Raw genomic sequence first — 14215 nt, 5'->3', positions numbered from 1 at the left:
CAATCTATCCCTCTCTACCTCAATCTATCCCTCTCTACCTCCATCTATCCTTTCCTACCTCATCCCTCCCTCCCTACCTCCATCTGTCCCTACCTCCATCCCTCCCTACCTCCATCCATCCCTCCCTACCTACCTCCCTCCCTACCTCCCTACCTCCATCTCTCACTCCCTACCTCCATCCCTCCCTACCTCTCTCCCTCCCTACCTCCCTCCACCCATCCATCTATCCCTCTCTACCTCCATCTCTCCCTCCCTACCTCCATCCCTCCCTACCTCCATCCCTCCCTACCTCCATCCCTCATTCCCTACCTCACTCCCTACCTCCCTCCCTACCTCACCATCCCTTCCCTCCCTACCATCCATCGCCTCCTCCACCTCCATCCCTCCTCCCCTACCTCCCTCCCTCCCATCCCTCCATCCCTCCCTACCTCCATCTCCTCTCCCTCCCTACTCATCACTCCCTCCCTACCTCCAATCCTTCCCTCCCTCCCTACATCCCTTCCCTCCCTCCCTACACGTCACATCCCTCCACTACCTCAATCAATCACCTACCTCCATCCAATCCCCCCTTACCTCCATTTCCATCCCTCCTAACCTCCATACCTCCCTACCTCCCTCCCTCCCTCCATCCAATCCTTCCATCTACCTACCTCCACATTCACATCCCTCCATAACTACTCCATCCCATTCCTTCCCTACCCTCCCATTCCCTCCCCCTACCTCCCTCCCTCCTCCATCCCTCCTCCTCACCCATCGCCTCTCCATCCCTACCTTCCTACACTTCGACCTCCATCCTCACCTCCCCTACTCATCCGCTCCACACCCTCCCTCCCCCCTACCCTCCCTCCCTCCCTCCCTCTCCTCCCTCCCTCCCTCCTCCTCGCCTCCCGTCACCTCCCATCCTCCTAACCTCCCTCTCCCTCCCTCCCTCCCCTACCTCCCTACCTCCCTACCTCCCTACCTCCCTACCTCCCTACCTCCATCCCTCCCTACCTCCATCTCTCATTCTGGAATCTGTTTCCGGCTGGCGCTGAAGAGGCACACGTTAGTTTGCAATTTCGTAATGTGAAAACTGTTGCACTGGTATTTTCTAGCCCTAATGCCAGGTTAGGCAATTTACTTGTCTAACATCAGCTAGCTTGCGCTGCCGTGGGAGGTGTGTCCTTAAAAACAGCTCCGCCTATCCAGCCATAACAGAGTGCCTTTTGCCCCGGTGAATCTCGTAGTTAGAAACTATTGGTTTCCGTCCAAAACCAAGCAGAGCCTCCACTTAATCAAGTCTGGTTTAGCAGCATCTCATATGTGTATCTTTTTATCCTGACCATTTGCCAAATAGCCAATGAATAAAGGGGTTTAAAATGGTCTACTGAGAGTGCTTTGAAATATTTGAGACATTTTAGCCCTCATGCTTTTTATTATTCATAATTCACATATCTGCATAATTCATTTAACTTGTTCGAGTAGGCTATTCATCTCAATTTTCAAAGAGCGACCCTCGTCCGATTACCAAAGAAACACCCGTTCAAACTATTCAGTCCTCCTATAATGCCATATCAACAGCAGATTTTTGGGGGGAAATCTACAAACAGGCAACGATACGATATTAGTATTTTGTATAGACGAGCAAATGCTATGCGTAAAGAGATTTAGGCCTATGTGTGCAAACAGTATCATGGAACGAGAGAAGCGGTTTTACGATATCATGCTTCTGATGTAGAAATATTGTTCTTTTAAAAAACAGATAGCTTTTTTTTCGGTTCATATGATTAAAGACCAAGCCCTCTATAGGCTACCCTTAACTTAGGCCTAGGCTACTAACGAAGGCCGGTTCAATGGCAATGCATTGTCTTTTTTATCCTTGCGTCGCAAAATAGCCTATCCATAGAAGGTTATCTATTATACTTCACATCCTAAAACATACACACAAATGCTTACCTGCGTATTTCATTTCACTTGTTCAGGTATCCATCCCCACCTCCAAACAGGGCCTCTCATCCGGGTTACCAGAGACGCGCTTCTCCAAAACATATTTAAATGATTCAGTCCTATAATGCAGTATCAACGGTAGGCCTAGGCTATATTTTTTTTTTATCTTGAGAACGTGCCCCACACATATTCCATTAACAGGAGCCTAGTGTTGTTTTATTGTAGGAGAAGTGCGATGAGGGAAGACGTGGAGGCTCCTTGAAGCCAGTTACAACAATGTTGACTTTCAACACAACAAACATATTGGATTCTTTTTTTTACTGATGCTATCATGCGTTACTGTAGCCTATTACCCACACTTTACTTTCATGAAGCTCTAGAGTTGAAACCACCCGTGTCCCTGTGCACTCAGGCCAGTCCTGGGTAAGCTAGTATGAGGAGACGCTCCTGTTACCAGTGTCAACGTGACACTCCTCCCTCACCTCCAATCCCACTGTGGGCCAGCATGCCATTATTTTTTATTCAACTGTAGTATCAATCCACAATGGACCAGGACAAGCAAATTCAGTGCCCCCAGTCAAATTGCAGTTGATGACAATGAAAAGACCATCAATAACCTATAGAACTTGATACAAACACATGCAGTAAAGGGTGACTACACTTCCTGATTTGGCCTTGTTTTGAGGATTTCTCATTAAGAAACGCTAGCGTCCGTGACTGAAGCCAAACGAGTGTTGTCTTGGGGGTGTGGTTTGATGTAGGCGTGCTATGTTTGCATATCCTGGCAGGTACTGTTGTTTGTCCCTCCTGAGTCACTGTAGCAACAACATAGCCACTTCCTCCAAATAGTAACTTCCTTAAAATAGTCAGAACTAATCTAAGATAAATTAAGAAATCTGTCATTAATTTAGACGTTGTTGCCGAAGAGGTCTTAGTCGCATAATTTTACATGTAGCTACGGTTTGTGGTGCGTTATTTCTCAGGTAAAAAAGCGTGCATAAAAAACTAGTCAGTGCACTGCATATAGTCTATCGAGTCAGGAAAGTCTGGCTGCGCACTCAGGACTGATTTCTGAGAACAATATCATGTCTACAACTTCAAACTATCGTAAATAAGCACAAGTTATACTACTGTTTAACAGTGCCCAAAATCACTTGCTAGCTAGTGCAAGCACACATCTGTTTCACTGCCTCTCCTACTTATTCCTCATCCTCTCTCTCGCTCTCTCTACAGGTCTGGCATCCAGACGCTGCCTCACAACGCCAAGGTTCACTACAACTATGCCAACTTCCTGAAAGACAGAGGGCGCCACCAGGAGGCCATCCACCACTACAAAACTGCTCTCAGGTCAGTTATAGTGTCCATAATGTCAGAGCTTTTGCTGTTTACACCACTACAAATCTGCTCTAAAGTCAGTCTCAGTGTCCAATAAAGTAAAACTACAGTAATATGAGGGGGTTTACGTGTTTCATCCTGATCACCATGTCAATGGGACACAGTCTCGACAAACCACAGTCATTCCTCAACCACAATAACACCATCAGCTTTCAACGTTGAGGGATTCGGTCATTCTGCCAAAACCACATGTTTGGAACCTCAGGTGGCCTCAGTCACTCCAGGACCTGAAAGATAAAGTGTTCAAGTTACAGTCAAAATTACAGTTGAGGTAAGAAAACCCACTGAGAAACGGTCAGAAAGTTTGGCTCCAAACCTCAATCAGCAAGCGGTCATGAAACGGTCAGGTAGGTCTCAATGGAGAACAGTTCATCCCTCTGTCCATGCACCAGGACAAACAGAGGACATCTTTCTTCATATGGCATGTCGTCCCTATAGTGTCTAGACTGTACCTCCAGGCCTTAAGTAACTAGAATGAATTACTTTAAGTAGGAGAGACGTTATTGATTGTCTTAGGTTGATGGTCCGCCCACTCAATTAATTACAAAACACTCTTTTATTAAATCAGAGGAACTCTGTTTGCTGCACATAAATGCATAAAGGCGCACACACGCTCTAATGCTTGCACACACACACACACACACACACACACACACACACACACACACACACACACACACACACACACACAGACAGACACAGAGACAGGCACACACACACACACTAGATTGCATATTCTCAAGCATGTAATGGCCTTGTCTCAGTTCGATGCTTTCACCCCATTCATCTCAGTGAGATACACACACGCAGCACTGTACCTAATGAAAGAGGGGATCCATTTGTTCTGCATGTCACTGGCCCTGGCTCCTACAGACCCAGAAGGCTATATATTTATCCCCCAGTCCAGCTTTCCCTTTTTCTCGTCGTCCCCCCCTACCATCCCCCTTCTTCTTGAGTCATAACTGATTATCCTTACAGTGCTCTGTCATTTTGTTTATGTGTGGTTGTGAGTGTGTGTGAGAGTTGTTTGTCTCAGTCATTAGTATTTGACTGAGCAAGGAAATCATGCTGTGTGTCTTCTACTACTGTATCTGAGTCTCTCTTCCCTTCTCCTCTCTCCCCTTCTCCTCTCTCCCCTCCTCCTCTCTCCTCTCTCCCCCCCCCCCTCCTCTCTCCCCTCCTCCTTTCTCCTCTCTCCCAGTTTACCAGGGGCTGGCTAGAGCCAGTTTGACTTATTTGGACAGAAGGGTTTAGGTCCAGTGGGATCATTCTTTTCTCTTTGTGCTGTTTGTTCTTTTTACCTTTCCATTCCCCCTGGCAGAGATGTAGAGGCTCACTGAAGGATGCTCCGTGAGCCGGCTTAGCTAGAGTGTGTGTGTGTGTGTGTGTATAGGGATGCATATCTCAGACCTCCCTCAGTTCCATTCCCCCCTTCTATATTCCTCATCCCCCGTCCATCCATCTCCATCCTCCGAAAACCCCATCATTTCATCCTCCTATCCATCCATCTCCATCCTCCGAATACCCCATCATTTCATCCTCCTATCCATCCATCTCCATCCTCCGAATACCCCATCATTTCATCCCCTATCCATCCATCTCCATCCTCCGAATACCCCATCATTTCATCCCCTATCCATCCATCTCCATCCTCCGAATACCCCATCATTTCATCCCCCTATCCATCCATCTCCATCCTCCGAATACCCCATCATTTCATCCCCCTATCCGTCCATCTCCATCCTCCGAATACCCCATCATTTCATCCCCTATCCATCCATCTCCATCCTCCGAATACCCCATCATTTCATCCCCCTATCCGTCCATCTCCATCCTCCGAATACCCCATCATTTCATCCCCCTATCCGTCCATCTCCATCCTCCGAATACCCCATCATTTCATCACCCTTCCCCTTTTCCTATCTCTGACAAGCAGAAGTGTGCTCCCCCCTCGCTCTCTTTCTCCCTCTCTCTCTTTTTTCCTGTTCCCCTCTAATGCCTTCTCCTGCCTGTATCTACGTATAGCAACAGGATGCTGCAGGTGTGCTGTTATAATCCTGTCCAGAACCCTTCGCTCCTTTTATCCCACTCCAAACCACATGACTCTCTATACAGAGGCTGCTCTGAAATGGTACCCTTTTCTCTATATAGTCCACAGTTCCCATCGGGTTCTGTCAAAGTTAGTGTACTGTATAGGGAATAGTCAGAAATACTTGAAGAAATGAGGAGATGGTAAACTCCATTCGATTCTTATTAACAGTCATTGTATACGTTGCTTGTATGTTGTCAATGGGCTGCACTGGGCATTCTGGACAAATGGGAGTCATGTGGGAGTCCATTTTGCCCTAGCTCAAAAATGTGCATGAATTACGTGAACGAGAAACACAAATATTACCAAGATGTGAATTAATGAACTTGTTCTCTTCAATACCATATAGCTTTGAAATCGTGACATTACGTAGGTAGAAGGGATTGTGTGACGCTTAACTCAGCAACTGCGTGACGCAGCATGACAACGTGAAGGCGATGGGTCTACAGTCTGCTGGGCGAGGCATTATACGTTACATTATACATTCATTGACCAATGACATTACCATCTCCTCCTTTCTTCAAGTACTTCTGGAATAGGGTGCTTTTTTTTTATCAGACACTGACAAACTTTAACCCCCAGGCACTTTACTTCCACTTTCAATTATTTTCGTAGGTAATTTTTCTTGTTTTTCATTTGGGCTAAAAGGTGATAAGAGAGAGAGGTGATGTTGTTATACCCTGGAGTTGTGGGTTTTGTTGCATTCTTTCGAAGTTGTTTTATTTGTTTGTTTTTCAGGTTTCGTGTTCTGGTCCCCTACTAAGACATTAGATTGGGTGATGGTGTGTGTGTGGGGATCAATAGTGTGCTTACGGCAGTGTGCTTACGGCAGTGTGCTTACGGCAGTGTGCTTACGGCAGTGTGCTTACGGCAGTGTGCTTGCGGCAGTGTGCTTACGGCAGTGTGCTTGCGGCAGTGTGCTTACGGCAGTGTGCTTACGGCAGTGTGCTTACGGCAGTGTGCTTACGGCAGTGTGCTTACGGCAGTGTGCGTGCCACTAAGTCCACACTGCTTCCTTTCCAGGCAGTGTCACACTGAAAGGCAACGTAAACTGTGATTAGCCAATGGAAAGGAGACTAAGTTGCCATGTAAATGGACACAGTTGCCGTGGCGTTGTTTCACCTCTTGCCCCCGGGGTTGTGATGGGTGTCTCTCATAGTTATGCCACTAATAATACAAATGGGTTGCAATTGCATGCCACCTTTGACCCGATCCTTTCTTAAAGCACTCAATGCTCTAAAAGAGCGTTTCATGCCTTATTCAGATGCTCTAGAATGATTGATTTACAGAAGCCATTTGGTGTACGATAACCGTTATCAGGATAACAACCACTCATCCTAATGACGGTATCATGGGGGTCATGTCGTCTTCTTGTAGCGCTATGGGGTCATGTAAGGATACATGAGAAGGGTCACATGTCCCCAAAGTGCTAAATTGCTTCCTATCGCCGTCACTGATTTCAAGGACCAGACCGATCAGGCACCTTTTCAACCATTAGCGGTCATCACAAAATGTGATGAAGGAAGAATGTTTTCTTCCAGATTGGAACTTGAAGATATCTGCTCTACCTGAACTACTTTCCTGCTCTCCTCCTCCCTTCCCCCTCCTCTAACCTCTCCAGGTTGTACCCTCGCCATGCCAGTGCCATGAACAACCTGGGTACTCTGACACGCCGCCCAGAGGATGCCGAGCACTACTACAGGACCGCCCTGGACACCAACCCCCAGCACAACAGAGCCCTGTTCAACCTGGGAAACCTGCTCAAGTAGGATATACGCACACACACCTGCATGCATATGCACACATATGCATGGACACACGACATGCGTGCACACACACACACACATTGTGCATGCACTCAGAGGCCTCGGCACAAGGCTCGCACCCCATTCATTCGTACACACACACACGCACAAACACACACACTTTCCCTGCAGCTCACATAACGAGTAACACACAGTGCACTACCTGAGGTTAATTGGCTTACATTAGCAGAATGTTCTTTCTCACCAAGTCATAGCGCTGAGGGGAAATAGTTTAGACACGCAGTGGCGAGCTGTTCTGCTTGTTGCTCAATAGGGCTGTGTGTGTGTGTGTGTGTGTGTGTGTGTGTGTGTGTGTGTGTGTGTGTGTGTGTGTGTGTGTGTGTGTGTGTGTGTGTGTGTGTGTGTGTGTGTGTGTGTGTGTGTGTGTGTGTGCGTGGTTGTCATATCATCGACACTGCTCTGCTCTACTCATCCCTGTCACTCTGGCAGAAAGCTGATTGGAAAAACATTTGTTTAACACACAGATAAACAGAGCACTCATGAAATCACTGGGTTGACACATAAAGGAGGGGCTGCGGGGGGGGCTCGTTAGAACAACAAAACACTTTCACACACACACACACACGCGCGCGTGCACACACACACGCGCGCGTGCACACACACACACACACACACACACACACACACACACACACACACACACACACACACACACACACACACACACACACACACACACACACACACACACACCAGCGCAGCAGACTTGGCATTAGCCGGGACAGTGGGAGATTTCTGTTACTGTTTGTTTACTGTCTGCATTATTGCCCCCAGCTACTCTCTTCTCATTGATGGGTGTGTACGGTGTTTGTAGTAGACACACAGCAGCATTTCTGCTTGCCTGGCTGGCTCTAATGGAGAAACACGGCAATAATGGCAACACAAATTAACTCCATTATTGAGCTACAGATCCATCAACATCAACATTGATGGGAGTGTAAAGTGTTTATAACACACACGCACACACACACACACACACACACACACACACATGCTAGCCTGGCTAGCTCTAATGTAGAAACACAAATTAACTTCATTATTGCGCTACAGATCCATCAGGTCTATATTTTCAATTACGACCTGTGAACATACAGCCTCGGGCCTAGAGACAGACCCAACATGGGTTCCCATTACTCCTGCTGGGCCTGACACCGTTTCCAGGTCATCTACTGTATGGATACACAGCGGGTGTGTGTGTGTGTCAGCAGAAAACGGACACAACATAGCCATATGAGGATGTTGACGATGATGATGTTATTTCAGGTCCCAAGGGAAGAAGGAAGAGGCGGAGGCTCTGTTGAGAGACTCCATTCGGTTCGGCCCACACTTCGCTGACGCCTACTCCAGTCTAGCATCACTTTATGCAGAGCAGGTAATACACACGTACATGCACGCGCACACACACGCACACACACACACGCACACACACACACACACGCACGCACACACACACACACACACACACACACAAACACACACATGCTTTGCAGGTAATACACACGGCATTCCAGTGATGTCTCAATCTATGCACTGGTTGCATACAAACACAAAAATACACACATTCTCTCACATACATACTTAGTATGCACTCACACACACACACTTTTGTTAGAGAATGTTAGGCAATGTGAGTTCTGCTATATCTACCCTTCCCTTCCCCCTTTTCCATGGATTCAGAATTCAATTAAAATTCGCTGTAGATCGTTATTCTCGCTGCCGAGAACTCCAGTCAGTGCGTCATTACTTTGGCTTGTTCAATTAAACACACTCGCTGACTCCTTAACCTTGTATTACCACAGGTTCTATCTGACCGTATCTCAGCATAGCCACAATTTCACACATATCAGCTCATACTTAATCATTCAATATAACTATTTTATTGATATCGTATTCTTTTTATTATAGAAGCGGTTTGCGGAGGCCAATGAAGTTTATCTGCAAGGCATAGAGAGCTGCCCAGACAGCTCAGACCTGCATAATAACTATGGAGTGTTTCTGGTCGATACCGGTGAGTTCAGTCGGGTTGGTAGGAGAGGAGAGTGTTGATCTGTTTGCAAATAAAGTTTTAGCTTCCTCACACCTCTCTCTCTTACTTACTTACTGACTTTATTGTCCCCAAGGGGGAATGTTGTTGCAGTGTCATGTACACGTTTAAAGTGGTGTTTGAATACAAAACAAAATTGACAATACAACTTTCATAACAGTTACGCACCAATAATAATAGTAATAGTAAGAAATAATAAATAAAACATGAAATAAAGAAGAAGAGACTCGCCTGCTGGCCTTACGGAGTCAATGGGAACATTCACCTGCTGGCCTTATGGAGTCAATGGGAACATTCACCTGCTGGCCTTATGGAGTCAATGGGAACATTCACCTGCTGGCCTTATGGAGTCAATGGGAACATTCACCTGCTGGCCTTATGGAGTCAATGGGAACATTCACCTGCTGGCCTTATGGAGTCAATGGGAACATTCACCTGCTGGCCTTATGGAGTCAATGGGAACATTCACCTGCTGGCCTTATGGAGTCAATGGGAACATTCACCTGCTGGCCTTACGGAGTCAATGGGAACATTCACCTGCTGGCCTTATGGAGTCAATGGGAACATTCACCTGCTGGCCTTATGGAGTCAATGGGAACATTCACCTGCTGGCCTTATGGAGTCAATGGGAACATTCACCTGCTGGCCTTATGGAGTCAATGGGAACATTCACCTGCTGGCCTTATGGAGTCAATGGGAACATTCACCTGCTGGCCTTATGGAGTCAATGGGAACATTCACCTGCTGGCCTTACGGAGTCAATGGGAACATTCGCCTGCTGGCCTTACAGAGTCAATGGGAACATTCACCTGCTGGCCTTACGGAGTCAATGGGAACATTCACCTGCTGGCCTTACGGAGTCAATGGGAACATTCGCCTGCTGGCCTTACGGAGTCAATGGGAACATTCACCTGCTGGCCTTACGGAGTCAATGGGAACATTCGCCTGCTGGCCTTACGGAGTCAATGGGAACATTCACCTGCTGGCCTTACGGAGTCAATGGGAACATTCACCTGCTGGCCTTACGGAGTCAATGGGAACATTCACCTGCTGGCCTTACGGAGTCAATGGGAACATTCACCTGCTGGCCTTACGGAGTCAATGGGAACATTCGCCTGCTGGCCTTACGTAGTCAATGGGAACATTTGCCTGCTGGCCTTACGGAGTCAATGGGAACATTCACCTGCTGGCCTTACGGAGTCAATGGGAACATTCACCTGCTGGCCTTACGGAGTCAATGGGAACATTCGCCTGCTGGCCTTACGGAGTCAATGGGAACATTCGCCTGCTGGCCTTACGGAGTCAATGGGAACATTCGCCTGCTGGCCTTACGGAGTCAATGGGAACATTCACCTGCTGGCCTTACGGAGTCAATGGGAACATTCGCCTGCTGGCCTTACGGAGTCAATGGGAACAGTCGCCTGCTGGCCTTACGGAGTCAATGGGAACATTCACCTGCTGGCCTTACGGAGTCAATGCGAACATTCACCTGCTGGCCTTACGGAGTCAATGGGAACATTCACCTGCTGGCCTTACGGAGTCAATGGGAACAGTCGCCTGCTGGCCTTACGGAGTCAATGGGAACATTCGCCTGCTGGCCTTACGGAGTCAATGGGAACATTCACCTGCTGGCCTTACGGAGTCAATGGGAACATTCACCTGCTGGCCTTACGGAGTCAATGGGAACAGTCGCCTGCTGGCCTTACGGAGTCAATGGGAATATTCGCCTGCTGGCCTTACGGAGTCAATGGGAACATTCGCCTGCTGGCCTTATGGAGTCAATGGGAACAGTCGCCTGCTGGCCTTACGGAGTAAATGGGAACATTCACCTGCTGGCCTTACGGAGTCAATGGGAACATTCGCCTGCTGGCCTTACGGAGTCAATGGGAACATTCACCTGCTGGCCTTACGGAGTCAATGGGAACATTCACCTGCTGGCCTTACGGAGTCAATGGGAACATTCGCCTGCTGGCCTTACGGAGTCAATGGGAACATTCGCCTGCTGGCCTTACGGAGTCAATGGGAACAGTCGCCTGCTGGCCTTACGGAGTCAATGGGAACATTCACCTGCTGGCCTTACGGAGTCAATGGGAACATTCACCTGCTGGCCTTACGGAGTCAATGGGAACATTCGCCTGCTGGCCTTACGGAGTCAATGGGAACATTCGCCTGCTGGCCTTACGGAGTCAATGGGAACATTCGCCTGCTGGCCTTACGGAGTCAATGGGAACATTTGCCTGCTGGCCTTACGGAGTCAATGGGAACAGTCGCCTGCTGGCCTTACGGAGTCAATGGGAACAGTCGCCTGCTGGCCTTACGGAGTCAATGGGAACATTCGCCTGCTGGCCTTACGGAGTCAATGGGAAAAGGTCGCCTGCTGGCCTTACGGAGTCAATGGTAAAACTTGCATGCTGGCCTTACGGAGTCAATGGGAACATTCGCCTGCTGGCCTTACGGAGTCAATGGGAACATTCGCCTGCTGGCCTTACAGAGTCAATGGGAACATTCACCTGCTGGCCTTACAGAGTCAATGGGAACAGTCGCCTGCTGGCCTTACGGAGTCAATGGGAACATTCGCCTGCTGGCCTTACGGAGTCAATGGGAACATTCGCCTGCTGGCCTTACGGAGTCAATGGGAACATTCACCTGCTGGCCTTACGGAGTCAATGGGAACATTCACCTGCTGGCCTTACGGAGTCAATGGGAACATTCACCTGCTGGCCTTACGGAGTCAATGGGAACATTCGCCTGCTGGCCTTACGGAGTCAATGGGAACATTCACCTGCTGGCCTTACGGAGTCAATGGGAACATTCGCCTGCTGGCCTTACGAAGTCAATGGGAACATTCGCCTGCTGGCCTTACGGAGTCAATGGGAACATTCGCCTGCTGGCCTTACGGAGTCAATGGGAACATTCGCCTGCTGGCCTTACGGAGTCAATGGGAACATTCGCCTGCTTGCCTTACAGAGTCAATGGGAACAATCGCCTGCTGGCCTTACGGAGTCAATGGGAACATTCGCCTGCTGGCCTTACGGAGTCAATGGGAACATTCGCCTGCTGGCCTTACGGAGTCAATGGGAACATTCGCCTGCTGGCCTTACGGAGTCAATGGGAACATTCGCCTGCTGGCCTTACGGAGTCAATGGGAACATTCGCCTGCTGGCCTTACGGAGTCAATGGGAACATTCGCCTGCTGGCCTTACGGAGTCAATGGGAACATTCGCCTGCTGGCCTTACTGAGTCAATGGGAACATTCGCCTGCTGGCCTTACGGAGTCAATGGGAACATTCGCCTGCTGGCCTTACGGTGTCAATGGGAACATTCACCTGCTGGCCTTACGGAGTCAATGGGAACATTCGCCTGCTGGCCTTACGGAGTCAATGGGAACATTCGCCTGCTGGCCTTACGGAGTCAATGGGAACATTCGCCTGCTGGCCTTACGGAGTCAATGGGAACATTCGCCCGAGCTATTTAGGAGGGATATCACACCTGGCACAATGATTGTCTCGTTCTGTTTTTCCTGCTGAGGGGTGCCCTATACCTGTGTCCAGGTACAGCGGGTGACTTGGGTCTAAAATGATTTTGTGAGCCTTGCGGAGGGCCCTGACCTTAAAGATCTCATCCAGGCCCGTCTGTGTGACTCCAAGTACCTTGCTTGCTGTGGTGATAATCCAGTGGTGATAATCCAATGACAGTGGCATTGCCAAACCAACAAACAATACAAAAGGTTAAAATACTCTCAATGAAAGATTTGAGTCAGTATAGTAGAGTCTATATAAAAATAACCCAACTGTTTTAGAAAGTACAGTCTCTGTTGGCTCTTTTTGTGGATCAGGTCTGTACATTTACTCCACTGAAGCTTATTGTCCAAAAGGACACCCAGATATTTGTATTCCTCTACAATTTCTATATTCTGGCCTCTGATAGATATTGCAGAGGTAGGTGTTGTACGCTTCCTGAAGTCTATGCACATCTCTTTGGTCTTGTTGGTATTGAGGACCAAGTGTGATTCCTCACACCACTCTACAAAGTCATCTAGGACCGGGCCATGATGTTCCTCTCTCTCTCTCTCTCTCTCTCTCTGTTTCTCTGTCTGTCTGTCTGTCTCTCTCTCTCTCTCTCTCTCTCTCTCTCTCTCTCTCTCTCTCTCTCTCTCTCTCTCTCTCTCTCTGTTTCTCTTTCTTTCTCTCACTCTTCTCTCATCAGGAGAAGGCGCGCTGGCGGCAGCCCACTACCAGCATGCCGTGCGTCTCAAGCCGACGCACTACGTCGCCATGGTAAACTTGGGCCGCCTCCTTCGCTCCTCCAATGAGAACAAGGAGGCGGAGTCTTGGTACAAAAAGTGAGTTATTAAGAGTTGACAACCAATTTGGGAATATGGGAGAGATTCACAAGTCAAACGAGAGCAACACTAGCCATGTGCCCATTGTCCAGAGAAGAGTGTCATGGATGGAGCTGTCCTGTGGGACCTTGCATGACCTCTTGTTGACCTTCCATTGACCTCTCCCTGACCTTTGACCCCAGGGCCCTGCAGGTGACGAGGAAGGTGGACATCCTGACGCCACTAGGGGCGCTGTACTACAACACAGGACGCTATGAGGAGGCTCTGCAGGTGTACCGCGAAGCGGCTACGCTTCAGCCAGACAGCACCGATATCTGGCTGGCTCTGGTGAGGCACAACACACACACACAGGCATACACACATGCAGGCATGCTGCAGTCATACCACATGCTGCAGTCATACCACATGCTGCAGTCATACCACATGCTGCAGTCATACCACATGCTGCAGTCATACCACATGCTGCAGTCATACCAGGACAGCACCAACAGATGTCTGGCTCTGAATAGCCCTCCCTCTCCCTCTCCCTCTCCCTCTCCCTCTCCCTCTCCCTCTCCCTCTCCCTCTCCCTCTCCCTCTCCCACTCCCACTCC

The 14215-nt window shown here is 48.7% G+C and overlaps 1 protein-coding gene across 1 annotated transcript in view; it reads left to right on the top strand.

Annotated features, from left to right (window-relative positions):
• LOC109864585 (protein O-mannosyl-transferase TMTC1-like) overlaps positions 1 to 14215 on the top strand; it is a 101282-nt gene that overhangs the window by 79898 nt on the left and 7169 nt on the right. The window contains exons 10-15 of the mRNA XM_031797759.1: positions 3160 to 3273; positions 7032 to 7175; positions 8500 to 8608; positions 9142 to 9244; positions 13487 to 13622; positions 13805 to 13949. Of these exons, the coding sequence (XP_031653619.1) occupies positions 3160 to 3273; positions 7032 to 7175; positions 8500 to 8608; positions 9142 to 9244; positions 13487 to 13622; positions 13805 to 13949 (751 nt within the window). The remainder of the gene's footprint in view (positions 1 to 3159; positions 3274 to 7031; positions 7176 to 8499; positions 8609 to 9141; positions 9245 to 13486; positions 13623 to 13804; positions 13950 to 14215) is intronic.

This window comes from Oncorhynchus kisutch, linkage group LG19 (assembly GCF_002021735.2).
Source record: "Oncorhynchus kisutch isolate 150728-3 linkage group LG19, Okis_V2, whole genome shotgun sequence".
Classification (NCBI taxonomy): Eukaryota; Metazoa; Chordata; class Actinopteri; order Salmoniformes; family Salmonidae; genus Oncorhynchus; species Oncorhynchus kisutch.
The sequence above is the reverse complement of the archived record's forward strand: the minus strand, read 5'-3'. Positions and strand labels throughout refer to the sequence as shown.